Below are 15,450 nucleotides of genomic sequence, written 5' to 3'. Positions count from 1 at the left end.
CTCTCTCTCTCTCTCGCTCTCTCTCTCTCTCTCTCACACACACACACACACACACACACACACACACACACAGGTCTTTAGAATGAATACAGTTACACAGCAGTCAAGAGAAGTTACCAATAAAGTAACAATTTAAATACATTTAAATATTACTAACATAAAGTATCTGAATATCACTGAATAAACTCCCACCGAATCTGCATCTTCCTCACCTTCATCAGTCTAACCCTCATCATCTTCCTCTTCCTAACTGCTGCGCCTCATTAACATACTCGTGTTTATGGATATTCATCAGCCCTCGCTGCATTATGAATAACCGCGCGGTGTGTGTTTGACCCGTATGTCTGTACGCGGCTGTAACGCGGGTTTCTGTGTTTATGTGTGTGCTTTACCTGCTGCGGGTCCGCGCTGATCGACTCTGTGCCTCCAGCGAGTCTCACGCTGCCTCTAGACGGATTATTCAAATACACGCACACACGTCACGCTGCGTCATGACGCAACCGGCTTCAGCGCTGTGAATGGTTAACCATTTTCTGCATAAATGTAAAAACATTCTGATACTGTAATAGTTTTATTGCGACTGTAAGTGATTAATCTGAAGTGACTGAGTGTGTGAACAGACTCAAAGTGTGTGACGCAACACTAGTTATTCATCTCCCCTGATATAATTTTGGCCAAATATTGTCTAAAATACATTGTCACTGTATTCTACACAGTAATCATTTATTAATTTGGCAGACAGTAAAGCAATTTAAAGTGCTTGAAACATAAATTTTCAATATTATTTCAAATGTAGTTTGGGCAAAGTTATACATTTAAAAATAAATTAATTTTATATATATAAGTATTATTATTATTATTATTATTATTATTATTATGATCATCATCATCGAATACATACGAAAAACATCCTTGTGTATTTTATTTTTTATTTTATTTTATCTTTGGTCAGCAGCATCTGCGCGCGCTTCCGGCATTAAGCGGCTGAACTTCATTTCCCAGAAGCCCCTGCGCCGCGCATGCGCAGTCGCGTCCGCAGCATGGCCGCAGGCAGCAGTGTGGAGTGGCTGAAGAGTGTGAAAGGAGTTATTTTAGACATGTGGAGTTCTGTATGATAGCGGAGAGAGAGGAGGACAGGCGATACACGGATCTGGAGAAGCAGTGAGGAGGTGAGAACTAGCGCGCGATTTACAAAATAAAGTTATTCATTAAATATTGCAGGACACTTTCATTGCTTTGCATAATAATAACAACATATAATAATATATGAATTTCAATACAGTTGACCATGTATTGACAAGAGTCTTGCATAACAGATCGAACAGATTCGAAATGGTTGCATACTACCATACTTAGTGCTCTCTCTCTCTACATACTGTTCATAGTATGCTAACTTTCTGTATGCATACTACATTAGCCAAAATCTTAAGTATACATCCCTTAGCTGAATTGGGAAACTAGTCTTTCTATTTCTGCTGTATCTTTATTTGATATGTGACATGATGTGATTTAGTATGCTATTCTGTACTGAGTATCCCACAATTTTCAGTGTGCTGAATGAAAGTAATGTCAGTTGTCATCATTCTTGACTCATTATTTGATCAGACAAATAAATAAACACAATGTATAAAAATATAAAACAACCCTCGCATAAACACTAAGTATGCAGTATGCACTATATGTGGTGCAGTGTGCAGTATGAGTAGTATTGTGTGCTCTGAAGTGTGTGTGTCAGGCTGATGGCTTCCGGTCTGACGGTGCGTTTCTGCACTAATGAGACTCAGAACACGCGTGAGAGGTTCTGCAGAAGCTGCGTGTGATGGGCTTCGACATCAGTGTCAGTCACGTGTTCTCTCCCCCCCTCCCCCCATACACACACACACACACACACACACACACACATTAATTGAATATTTGTTGATTTGATGTGTGTGTGTGTCAGGTTGTGATGATTGGTGATGATCTGTTCAATGATGTCGGTGGAGCTCAGCGCTGCGGGATGAAGGGTCTTCAGGTCAGAACCGGCAAATACAGGTCAGTGTGTGTGTGTGTGTGTGAGAGAGAGTGAGTGTGTGTGTGTGTGTGTGTGTGTGTGAGAGAGTGTGTGTGTGTGAGTGTGTGTGTGTGAGAGTGTGTGTGTGTGTGTGTGAGTGTGTGTGTGTGTGTGTGTGTGAGTGAGTGTGTGTGTGTGAGTGAGTGTTAAAGCTGCTGTGGAATAGTGTGTGTTGGAAGGCACAATAGAAATCGAGCTGAATTAGTTTCCTGCATGATCTGTGTGTGAGCAGCAGGTGGCGCTGCAGTCCAGTGAGTGCAGTCTCTTCAGCAGATTCTTACACTGACAACAAAATATAATCAACAAAATGACACAAATACTGTTTTCAACAAGAAACAACAAATCAGAATTGGATCAAATCCAAGACTGACAAAAACTAAAGAAACAAATATAAAAAGGAATAATTTATTTATAAATAAATCATTATTAAATAATAAATAAGATAATTTATATTAATTAATTTATACGTTTATTCATCATTATTATGTTATTAATCAAATAATACAAAACAGTAGTTTGCAAATACCACAGGTTATATTTTCTAAGGCTAGTGTAAAATCGTTTTCAGCTGAAATGATCATGTGACGTCACACTCTATCCAGTCACATGACCTCCCCAGAGCTCCTCCCCCAATCAGAACAACTGAACCCTCTATAAGTCCCGCCCCTTCCTCTGGTCATTTAATGGACCTGAGAGCAGTGCTCATTCCCAGCATGCAGTGCGTCTGTGCAGGAAGTGAGTTTGACACATCATTAGGCTCTCCGCAGCCGCCCACTGCTGCAAATGAGCCCGTCTTTCCTGTTGATCTGAGATGATAAGACGCTCGCTGTAAACATCTGAACACGCCAGCACACAAGCATCAGGCCTCGATCGTTCACTGTAACTGTGATCCATCACCTGAACCAGCAAGGGTTAATGCGCTGGAACTGCTGCTAATGACTCCAGATTAGAGTTTGTGTTTAATAGTGAATACAGGGACCAGCTCAGATCTGATGTCACTCTGTCAGATCCAGTGACGGTCATCTGAGACGTCATGGAGCCTGTGATTGACCTGACTCCGGTTGACCTTTGACCTCACAGTAACTCTGGTTCTTTCCTGCAGTGTGTCTCTGACTGGTGTTTTCTGTCCCGCAGGCCGAGCGTGAGAGCCGACGCTTACGTGCACGACCTCGCGGCCGCCGTACTGACCAATCACTGACCGATCAGGACATGACACTCGTGACCGATGACGCACTGACTGTGAAGCTGCACTGACACATGAAGAAAACTGTGAACATGTGCAATGCATTATAAAGGTATTCATAATGTACAGGATAATGCATTGTATCTTTGCATAAATAAATGTAGCCAAAGTTAAAATGCATTATATTCATGTGTTTTAATGCATTGCACTTCCTAAAGGTGTAGCAATGACTAGATGAGTATTATAACTGTGGTTACTATTATGAGATCATACAATGCATTACAAGGCAGAAATAGTGCATTAAAACTACTTTATAATGCATTATATATAAAGGCTTTAGATTGTGTTACCAAGTCTTTTTGTGTATTTCCATGAATGCTAATCCTCCTAATATTCACACTATGGTTGTTTTGAATTTACATTCACCATGATCAATAATCGTGAATTTGCTGATAAATAAATGTGCCTTAACTGTGGCACTGCAAACTTATCTTCTTCGTGTCTCGTTATCTTAACGCAGAATATCTCGTGATGTTTGCTGGAGCTCCGGTGACTGCTTCATGCGGTTTGGTGTTTGAGCTTCGTTCAGGACAATAGCGTGATGCTGGCAGACATGAAGCGCTGCAGAACAAACAGCATCATGGAGATCTGGAGCAGAGGTCGAGGCACACAGACGTCTTTGTGTTTCTTACAGCTGCGCTCGTTTCACAACACGCTCCAGTCTCACTTTGCTCTTCCAGTCGAGGTGTAATAAAGCTCTGATGCTGATGTAAAGCAGACGCTTCTATTCTAACGCAGCAGATTCTCCAGGCTCGTTTACGATCATATTTGCTCATCTAAACATTAAGGCCACTTTTAACCCTCGCACATAAAGCTAGTGAAATAAGCTGCTGTTAGACTCTAACAGTCTTCATCCATGTTGTTATATTTCATTTGGCCCGATGGGTTCACACACACACATACACACTCTCTCTCTCACACTCACTCACACACACACACACACACACACACACACTCGCTCTCTCTCACTCACACACATACACACTCTCTCTCTCACTCACACACACACACTCTCTCTCTCACTCACTCACTCACTCACACACACTCTCTCACACACACACACACTCTCTCTCACACACTATCACATACACTCTCACACACACTCTCTCTCTCACACACTATCACATACACTCTCACACACACACTCTCTCACACACTATCACATACTCTCTCACACACACACAAAATAGATCTAATAGCTTTTTTCACCAGTGAGGAACTCAATTACCTGATATTACTACTGTTACACATCTGAAGCCCTTTAACACGTGTGTGTGTGTGTGTCTGTGTCTGTGAGTGAGTGAGTGAGTGAGTGTGTGTGTGTGTGTGTGAGAGTGAGTGTGTCTGTGTGAGAGAGTGTGTGTGAGAGTGAGTGTGTCTGTGTGTGTGTGAGAGAGAGTGTGTCTGTGTGAACGTCAGAGCACGAGTGTTTCTCAAGTCGGCTCCTGCTAATCTAAATGCATGCGTGTTTACACGCGGCACGGCTCACGTTCTGATGACGTGACGTTCTCCGTGTGCTTCACCCTGAGTCGATTACATGTGTCCCGCGTCCACTCGCTGAAGCGCTCGTCCATAATAATCCAACGGGAATACTGGGAATCATCTCAGTTCCTCTCGATTTGCTCGATGTCCAGTTCTCCGCCCAGCTGGAATGAGTCCCGCCCCCTCCGGCTGCAAAGCCCCGCCCACAGACACTCACGCTCCTTCCCGCCGCTCCAGCTGGCCTCTGATTGGTGGATGACGGTGTCCTCTTTGGTCTGGTGCTGGTCAAGCGTGACGTCACCCTCTACGTGGAGCGTCTGCTCGTCTCCAGTGAATCCTGGACAGCTGAGACTGTGAAAGTCCTGCAGCTTCTGTGGGACACACACACACAGGTGACATTAACAACAGAAACACACGTGACATCAGCAGCAGAGTTACTGTTCCTCAAACTCAACTTTACAGCTCAACCAAGACAGTTTTTAATGCTGTCTAAAGTGCAGAAATTACATCAACATCAAACTTCTGGCTAAAATACGAGTCCATAATCCATAATAACGCTTCCTCCAGTGAAAAAGTGCATCTGCTGTTGTCTCTCATATGTGTTTAGAGCTGTTTAAACGCTGCTTGATCTGTGCAGATTTCTCTCCTGATTCACACCAGAACACTTTTTCACTGGAGGAAGCGTTATTATGGATTATGGACTCAGATTTTAGCCGTAAGTGATGGTTTGAAGTTAAAAACGTCTCGATGGATTTGTTCTGTTGATTAGCCAATCACATGTCTGATATTTCACTAATGACAACTAACTGACCAGCTCTTATTCATTACATCAGCGGTCAGGCCTCGTTACCATAGAAACAGAATATTTGGTTTGTAAATGGAGCTGCTGTTCCACTGACACAATCATCAACATTGTGTGTGTGTGTGTGGCTACAGCAAACGATAAACACACACACACAGAGAGGGTTGTGCTCATGTAATGCTTCAGTTCTTATTCCCGGAAACAGTGCATTGACCGGATGACCTCTGACCTCAAGAAGGTGATCAGTGACTATAGACGTGCGGTTTATCAGAGAACATCACTGGAGTTAGTACGGGGTTTATTACAACAGAGACTGAGACAGAAACAGCCTCACATCCTCATCTAGTAGACAGAAGCCATTACAAACCCAATGAACACAGTAATCATGCAGGAACAAACACATAGGTTTCCATGTTTTATGGGTTCATTCCACAGGCGTAATGTTTTTTATACTGTACAAACTGTATTTTCTATCCCCTTACCCTAAACCTACCCCTCACACAAAACTGCAGGCAGTTTTACATCTTCAAAAAACTTCATTCTGTATGATTTATAAGCTTGCTTCCTCATAGGGAGCAAAAAAAATGTCCCCACAAGGTCAAAATTTACTGGTATTACTATCCTTGTACTGAATACCAGGTACACACATGCATGTGCACACACAAACACACACACACACACAAACGCACGCACACACACTCACACTATCTCACACAAACGTGCACACACACAAACACGCACGCGCACACACACACACAATCTCACACAAACGCGCGCGCACACACACACCTGTGTCATCTTGAGCAGGTCCAGTGAAGGCCTGTGTTTGTGAGAGTCCGCCGGTCTCCTCCGCTTCACGCCGGTCTTCTTGTCGTTGTGGACGCAGGGCTGTGACCGGCTGCGGGCGAGTCCCTGTCTGCGGCGCTCCAGCTCCGGCGTGGAGTCGGGCGAGCTGGACTCGTTGGGGCAGATCTGCTCGTGCGAGAGGTAGAGAGCCTGTGGCGTCTGCGGGGACGCGGAGAAAGGGAAGCCGTGGCTGAAGGTCTCCGGCGGATTGATGCGTGTCGGCAGGCTGAAGCTGAAACTGCGCTGCATGGCGGGAAACCCGGATGGAGCAAAGGCGCCGCGCTGAACGCTTCCCCCACTGTGGCAGCGGCGCTTCTCCACGGCCGTCCACACGCGCGACCCCTGCGGCCGCCACGAGGAGCGACAGCCGAGCTCGCCGGAGCAGGACAGCGAGCGGCACTGGCGTTTGCTGGGTGGCGCGGCGCTGCCAGGAGAGGGCGCTTCGCTCAGACTGAGGTCACGCAGCAGACCGCTGATGCCACCGGCGGCGCCCGCCTCACGAGCCGAGCACGTCTCTCGCACGCTGTCCCACAGACTCTCCAGACTGGAGCCCACGGGCCGCTGCTGGACGCCACACACCCCGCCAACCTCCGGCCAGTGTCCAGACTCTACAACACACAACAGCTGCCGTGAGAATCAGAGACACGATGAATCGCAATAAAACTGCTGGAAGTTAGTGAAATGCATGTGCTGCGTGTTTCAGAGCGAAGCGCAGCAATGTGTTCATTTACACACGAGCAGCATACATACAACCCTATTTTCGTTTCACTACAGTTTGAGATTAGCTTGAGACAACATGCACCAAACTAGTGTTGTCAAAAGTACCGATGTCCGTATTGAAATTTTAAAAATGTGACGATACCAGCATTTCCCTCTGGCATTTTGAGCGGATTCTCAAACAGCTCTGATTGGCCATTGTGTTCACATGCTCAACAGATATGTCTGTGATTGGCTACAATGATCATTGCTTCACACTCTTCACCGAGCGCTTACACAGACCTCAGATCTGCTCCAGTAAATGTATCGACCTCCAGTCTGAGACGCTTCTAACACAACAGAGGCGAACAAAAGAGAAGCAGGAGGGTCGAGCTCACAGGAAGAGCCTGTAGACATTCACAAGCAACACAGCTGTGCCTGAGAAACAAAGAGCCAGAAATAGAGCCGTCTGATTGGTGGCAGGCTTCCAGACGGCTGAACATCTGTGTGTTAAGAGTGTGTTTTGGTTACTGGCTTTTAACATGAATCACTCGCACCCCATGAGACCGCTGACCAACTACTGCCGAAAAACACATCGCCAGCGGTGCGATAAATCATGAAGTTACTCAGAATAATATGAAACGTGATTGGGGACAACAGAGACGTGAGAAACATGACATACTACACTCTCATACTCGTCTATACTACATACTCACACTCCATACTACATAATCAATCTATAATCACACTCTATACTACATATTCAATCTATAATCACACTATACTACATACTTAATCTATAATCACACTCTATACTACATACTAGGGATGCTCCGATCGATCGGCCGGAGATCGGTATTGGCCGATAATCACATTTTATGACTCGATCGGTACTCACTAACTTGGCCGATCTCACAAACTGATCGCAATTTGATGACGTCAACGCGTGACAACGTACATGATGCGTGGGGACATAAAATGATTTGGCGCTGCAGTCATGTCATCGCAGGTGTGGAAATGCTATGACGTTTCGAGAAACAATGAAAAATTCGCTATTTGTCGTGTATGTTTTGCATGATGATATGATGAATGGATGGTACATGATGCGTGGGGACATAAATGATTTGGCGCCACAGTCATGTCATTGCCGGTGTGGAAATGCTATGACGTTTCGAGCAACAATGAAAAATTCGCTATTTGTCGTGTATGTTTTGCATGATGATATGATGAATGGATGGTTCATCCATCTGATCTGCGCCTCACTGCACGTGTCTGCGGCGCGTTACGGCTCCACGGAACCGGAGCTGATCGCGGCCGCTCTAATGCTTGTGTTTACACCGGCCAGCCGCGGCACATTTCTGAAGCGGCTCTCTGCGCTGCTTGGCTAAAAATAGTGTTTTGTGAGTTGTCACAGCGTGGAGGACGAAACAAATCCTCGTCAGAGCCGTAAGGGATAACGGAAACATAACACGCTGATCGTGGGCTGCTTTTAAATGAACATTTATTTATAAAACAAAATGTCTTCTTTGGCCATATTAGCCTACTCAATAGCATTAACACAGGCTTTACTCCTTTCAAACTTTATCTGGAATGTGTCACTGTTTGTGTCACTGCAACTTCCCGATCAGGCGAACAAACACACACAAACACGCACGAAATTCGTGCTCATGTTTATTCAGCGAAGCCTTTTGGAAAATCGGTCAGTTTTGATATTGTGGCGAGCGCCACAAATAAATAAATGTATGGGAAACACATCCCACAGCACAACCACCTGAGTCACCTGAGAACTTCAGTCTACTCATCACCTTAACTTTATCTGCGTTTGTAGCCGGTGCCATAGCCAGACTGATAAACAAACACAGACCGGAAGTTAACTTCGGGCCAGGCGCGTGCGCCCGATGAAACAGTCTATATAAAGCTTGAAGCGGTTACTTACCATGACAAGAAATCGGTACTCTTTATCGGCTGCAAAAATCCTGATCGGAGCATCCCTACTACATACTCAATCTATACTCACACTCTATACTACTTAATCTATAATCACACTCTATACTACATACTCACACTCTATACTACATAATCTATACTCACACTCTATACTAAATCTATATCACACTCTATACTACATACTCACACTCTATACTACATAATCTATACTCACACTCTATACTAAATCTATAAATCACTCTATACTACATACTCACACTCTATACTACATAATCTATACTCACACTCTATACTAAATCTATTATCACACTCTATACTACATACTCAATCTACTTACACTCTATACTACTTAATCTATAATCACACTCTAGTCTTAGACACATAGGCACATAGTCTTAGAGTTTGTACTTGACTAACTGGGGCCCAGGTCAGGAAGCAGACAGACTGGCTAAACCGACCGTCTGCTAGCCGCCTCATGTCACAGAAATCAGTTAATTCTCAGCACATAGAGACTCTTTCACCTAGTTAGACTGAACTGAGCTGGATGATGACATCGCTGAATTCAATGATGAACTGCCTTTAACTGAAAAATGAGTGTTTACTATTGTCATTTTTGCATTATTGACACACTATTTTCCTAATTAATGCTGTTCAGTTGCTTTGACACAATCTGTATTGTTAAAAGCGCTATATAAATAAAGGTGACTTGACTTGACTCTATACTACACACTCACACTCTATACTACATAATCTATACTTACACTCTATACTACTTAATCTATAATCACACTCAATACTACATACTCAATCTATACTTCCACGCTATACTACATACACTCAATATTACATAATCTATACTCACACTCTATACTAAAAACTCATACTATACACTATATACTTATACTCTACGGTGTCTAAGTTTTCTCTACTACACATACTGCAGCATGCGTAACTGGGTATCGTTCAAAAATATACCGATACCTTGACTTCAATACCGGTTCCTGAACGATAATTTTTTTTTTATATCAATTTTCTGAAATTTGTTTTAACAAGATTACATTACCTCAAAAAAAAAAAAAACGAATCTCCTGAGCCACTGCACAAAGGAACAAGATGAAACCAACACAACAAATCAGTGCAAATAGTTTTAATAAAGTTCAAATAGTTTTCGGTTTCCACATCTTTTAGGCTACTTTTACACTAGTGCGTTTTCGTTTTAAAAAGCATAGCTTAGAATCATAATATCTATTAATTTTCCACTGATTTACGGATGACCATTAGCTGCTTCCAGCGCTCTCAGTCTGTTTTCTGCGATCGCCGTTCTGACTCAGAGGAAGCTCATATGTCAATCATATTACGCGTTCATATCCTGCCCTGTCTCTGATGACGAGCGTTCTGTGCATAAGAAACCCAGAAAAACTTGATTTAGGCACATCAACCATGCTGCATGCTTATTGGCTCACTGAAGTTGACGAGATTAACCCCTTAGGTATCAAAATGTGGTAGCGAACGACAAGACATTTTTTGAAACTCAATGGTATCGAGGCAATTCGGTCGGTGCCTAAAAAGTATTCGAACTCGATACCCAGCCCCTACCCATTCCCTATATGAGGACATGAACCACATCTCCAGAGCTGCTAGACTCAGATCATGAGATTTTGACCATTTCATTTGACAAAAGCACAGAAACTCAAAGGTCTTCATGACAACCCGTCAAAATAAGAGTTTGGTTTAATTTGAAATTGTGACAGAAATATATTACTACTGCACAGTATAATGTACTTCTCAAAGTAATAGTTGTAGTAGTAATAATATTAATAAATGTTAAAATTAAAAGGAATTGTTACACTTGATGACATTTTAAAAGATTAAATTGTTAATGCTTTGCTCACCACTTGTTTTTGATAATAAATATGTATCATGCATAAATCCAGAAAAATTAAAACGGACAACACAGTATTTCTGAAAAAATAAAACATTCCATCTGGCCATATTATCGTAACAATTTAATGAAATATTAAGTTGTTAAAGTTTTATATATGCAATTGATTAGAAATGCTTTTAGATTATTTAAATTAAAACCGAGTCCAGAAAAAAAATTCCACAGAAATGTAAGTTCTAATGGCATCTAAGTGTGCACATTACAGTAAGCATCTGCTTAATCACTGATATAATTATGAGGGGGTCCCTGGCCCTGACGATGTCCAGGGATTGTTCAGATGGCAGCGTGTGGCTCAGGTTCACACCCAGCGGATCAGAACAGCAGCATGTTTCTCAAAAGCAGAAATCCTCCGGCCGTGGGCACACAGCACAAAACCCTATTGATCAGTCAACTCTGTTTATTCCACTCAAAGACTAGCTCTGTTTTCTGAGAGGAGTCGTTCTGGAGACAAAGAGTATCAGAACAAACATCGAGCTGCTCACACACGTTCAGCTCGGAGACGCTCGCACCTGTGGCGTCTGAAACTAGGCCTCGTGGGTACCAGCTAAATGAGCAGATGTTGAGGGCAGCACACGTTCTATTTCGCTCTTTCATGGAGGTGAAGACACGCTGATCCAATCAGTGAAGGGAACAGAAAGTCAACTTTGCAGTGTATCTGTACTTACCCATGATTCCAAAGGAGAAGAGGGCCGTCCCCTGGCTCATGGTCGGCGGCTCATGCTGTAGAAACACACAGATGGATCAGATGAGCGTCCTACACAAGCACACCGGGGACAGGAAACCCCTCCATGTGCCTTCTAACTAGTGCACATGTAAACCACAACTAAAGCTCGCTAGAGCGCACATGCAGTGAGGATCCTCTGTCTGACAGATTATCAGTCTGATCGACTCAAACACGCCAAACAGCTTCACAACGACAGGGTGTCTATACAGAAAACAAAGTCATTTCTGGCTTACTACAAGTCATAAAATTACTAGTGCTGTCAAGCAATTAAAAGTTTTAACCTAATTAACTATATGAATGCCGATTGATTTATCTAATTGCAAATTAACCACACAATTTTGGCTGTGAAATGACCCCCTAAAAGATAATTAAAAGCAATTATGGTGTTAAATCAGAAAAGCACTGAGCAGACATTACAAAAAGTAGCGTTAGAAAGAAATATTCTGATTCACTATTGCATAATAATGGGTTATAATAAGCGATACTCTAAATATGAATCACTATCTTTGTGAGTGAGTCATTTAGTCATTCACTCAACCGATTCGTTCAAATCGCTGATTCATTCAGAAACGAAGCAAGTGACTCTCTATGAATCATTCGTTCAAAAAGGTGGATTCATTCACAGTTCTGCTGGGGCTTTGACTGAACTACTTTTGTTGGCGAAAATGAGTTAAACTGACAAAATCTGATCTAAAATGTAAGACAATATGAACTTCTTTTATATTTAACTGTTGTATTAATTGCAACGGTGCAGATATCGGGGAAAAGCAGGACTCTTGCTGATGTGATATTTCTAAACTATATCATATGATATAAATATGAGGGTGATTTTTTTTTTGTGCTCATATCTTGAATTTTAGATAGTTGTATCTCAGCCAAATATTGTCCGATCCTAACAAACCATACATCAATGGAAAGATTATTTATTCAGCTTTCAGATGATGCATAAATCTCAATTTCGAGAAATTGAACCTTATGACTGGTTTTGTGCTCCAGGGTCACATATAACTGCATTCTAACAGTCAGCCGTCCTGCATCAGGTTCATCAGAAACTGCATCAGTGTAAGATGATGGACAGGTCTGGATGGGGTATTTCAATGTGTTATTGTTTCCTAAATTAATCCAACAATTTAACCTGTCAAACCTACAGCCATGCTAATGAGGATTATTACAAGCCTGACTGTCATGGATCTGATTAAACAGAATGTGCTTGGATCTGGAGCAGAATCCTGAGCTCAGCACTGATAATTAGGGAGTAAATTATGCATGACGCCTGACGTCTCTAATGTGAAGCGCCGTGGTCTTACCAGCTGCAGAGACTCTGTGGATGCTACATCATCGACGGCCTTCTTTTCCAGTGTTTTAGTGTGAATAATCACCATGGCAACACACATGTTTGCCACAGTCCATTCCAGTGCAGGACAGTTCTAGTGAAGCTCATCATTGGAGTGCCGCGCTGATCCGATCCGATCACTCCCACATCAGTACCAAACGCTCTTCAGCCTGGACACAGAACAGGAAGTAGAAATGCTTTTGAAATCCCCTTCAGGGAACAATATTATCTCGATGAATTACAAAGCTGGATTGCGATCTTTGAGCGAGAAAGTCAGATTGAAATTTTTATAGCAGTGCACTCTTTAGTTTTATGATATGCATGACATTGAGAAGTCTTATGACATCGGAGTTTAAAAAAGAAGAAAAAAAACCTAACCTAAACCTAGCCGGGTGCATGAATAAAAGCATTATAAACTACTAGAAACCACTGTAGAGCCGTGTCCGGAGCCGAGGTCATGTGATCTCTTCCTCCGGGACAGGCCGAAAATAAGTGTGACTTCACGGTTATCAAAACACACGGCTGCCTCGCTCCTGGAGGAACTGTAGAGCCATCTAGAGCCGCTGATGGGAGCCAGATGTGAGTTTAGAGCTTCACATCAACATCTCAGAGTCTCTGAACGCTGACGATCAGATCACTAGATTTCTAAAGTCTCCGAGATCTGTTTATGGATCTGACAGTTGGACGAGCTACATTTCTACAAAGTGCATCTTATGGTATATTTTTAGCATGAAAAGAGAGAAAAAACTAAACAGAGCAGGGCTGATTATAACCGGTATGTACTAGAGCCGAATCAGAACGCAGACGTAAGACGTAAGAAGCGTCATCACCGGCACCGCACGTGAAAAATAATTTCCCGACTGAGAAAATGCACGTGAATTCAAGTCGGAAAGCTCTAATAATACAAATCCAACACATCTTTGTAGTAACGCGAGTGTCCATGTTGTTTTCACATTCCAACTTAAAAGCACAACTCGGGAAACGAGAGCATCCGAGGAGCGCGTGAATGCAGTAATTACACTTGCTCTGATGCCTTCTGTTAACGAAGCTAAACATGCTTAAATTAAAATGCCTAAAGCTAAACCTCCCTTGTATTCACATTTCTAAACATTATAACCTTTTTACTCCACAACACCAGTCAAATGCTTCCTTTTGTGATCTGATGAGGCTTCTTGTCACAATAGCAGATATGGCTTTAATAGAGACGGTAAACTTTATTGTCGCAGTCGAGTGTTTATTGTCTTTGTTTTATCATTCAAAACGTTTATATGTTCTGTTTACTCAGTTACAGCTATAACAGCCATGCCTTTGTCCATATAAGGGATTTCCTGGAGGGTCATGAGTTCTCTACTTCTGTGACTGGATATGTGGATTTTCTGTGCGAGGGCGCCCTCTGGCGTCCAGTATGAGTGTAACAGACATCATGTGTTTATAGTGCTAATGGCCAATCCCTCATTTTTTGGGGAATTTTTATTTATGTATTTTTTAATAAGTATCGGTTCAGGCACCGGAACTGTTTTAAAAGTATCGATTTGGCACCAGTATCGGAAAAAAACCCAAATGATACCCAACCCTACATCCAGCCCAATAAACGTGATAAAATAGATAAAAGATGAATTGATAAAACTGTTAAATGTGTTATAATTTGTAGGAACACAATTGGCCAGCTATTAATTTGATTATAATTTTATATTAAATCATAATACACAAAATCCAGAAAAATTAAAACAATCATTAAAAAAAAAAAAAAAAGGTGCATAAAAATTGTGCTACAGGCTGAAAGCCCTTTACATCAAACATGCCTGATATTAATTTTTCGTCTGAGCCGCTGAGCAAACAGACATGCGTGTGGCGTGTGGTGACGCTGGGTGTCTGATATCTCCACACTCACGGGACGCTCAGCCAGCGATAAGCTGTATCTGAAGGGCGAGAGTGACTTCAGCCGGCGGATACGTGACTCGACGTTCAGAGAGCAATCAGCGGAGCGCCACACTTCCTCCGAGCCACAGACTTCAGACTAAAGCAACTCCTGTCATCATCTCCTCACCAAACCTGCAGCACTTTCACTCACAGGAGGAGCAGATGGAAGCTTCACATCATCATCATCATCATCATCATCATCCTCTGAGAGGGCAATGCTGGAAACATTTACACGCGTGGGTAAAAAATATCGATATCTCGATATTAATCGACTCTCATTTTTACGGAACGATATCGATTCCTAAATCCCAAGAATCGATTAGTCTAGCTTGTTTTCAGTTAATGGACGGAACATTGAAGGGCACTTCCCATCCAATAAATCAAAATAAGCATTGTGCTTTGGTACTTTTAATATGAAACAAAGTCTCAGATTTCAAATTCTGTCCATTGTATTGCAGTATT

At 42.5% G+C, this 15,450-nt stretch overlaps 2 protein-coding genes and 1 pseudogene across 3 annotated transcripts in view; 1 reads left to right on the top strand and 2 right to left on the bottom strand.

The window, feature by feature from the left end:
• The window catches only part of oat (ornithine aminotransferase), a 7,883-nt gene extending 7,402 nt beyond the window's left edge, over window positions 1-481 (bottom strand). Inside the window, exon 1 of the mRNA XM_016521575.1 lies at window positions 393-481. The gene's annotated coding sequence lies outside the window, so the exon portion shown is untranslated. The remainder of the gene's footprint in view (window positions 1-392) is intronic.
• Window positions 482-1,034: 553 nt separating this feature from the next.
• Window positions 1,035-3,307, top strand: LOC107715508 (phospholysine phosphohistidine inorganic pyrophosphate phosphatase-like; annotated as a pseudogene).
• Window positions 3,308-4,636: 1,329 nt separating this feature from the next.
• fam53b (family with sequence similarity 53 member B) overlaps window positions 4,637-15,450 on the bottom strand; it is a 15,282-nt gene continuing 4,468 nt past the window's right edge. For both annotated transcript variants that reach the window (XM_016521584.1, XM_016521592.1), the window contains exons 2-5: window positions 13,043-13,238; window positions 11,677-11,731; window positions 6,370-7,034; window positions 4,637-5,149 (exon numbers count right to left, since the gene is read on the bottom strand). In XM_016521584.1, coding sequence (XP_016377070.1) covers window positions 4,901-5,149; window positions 6,370-7,034; window positions 11,677-11,731; window positions 13,043-13,129 — 1,056 coding nt within the window. In that variant the 5' untranslated portion in view covers window positions 13,130-13,238 and the 3' untranslated portion in view covers window positions 4,637-4,900. The remainder of the gene's footprint in view (window positions 5,150-6,369; window positions 7,035-11,676; window positions 11,732-13,042; window positions 13,239-15,450) is intronic.

This window comes from Sinocyclocheilus rhinocerous, unplaced genomic scaffold, assembly GCF_001515625.1.
Source record: "Sinocyclocheilus rhinocerous isolate Xijiao unplaced genomic scaffold, SAMN03320098_v1.1 scaffold852, whole genome shotgun sequence".
Lineage (NCBI taxonomy): Eukaryota > Metazoa > Chordata > Actinopteri > Cypriniformes > Cyprinidae > Sinocyclocheilus > Sinocyclocheilus rhinocerous.
This window is presented reverse-complemented; position numbering and strand designations above follow the sequence as displayed.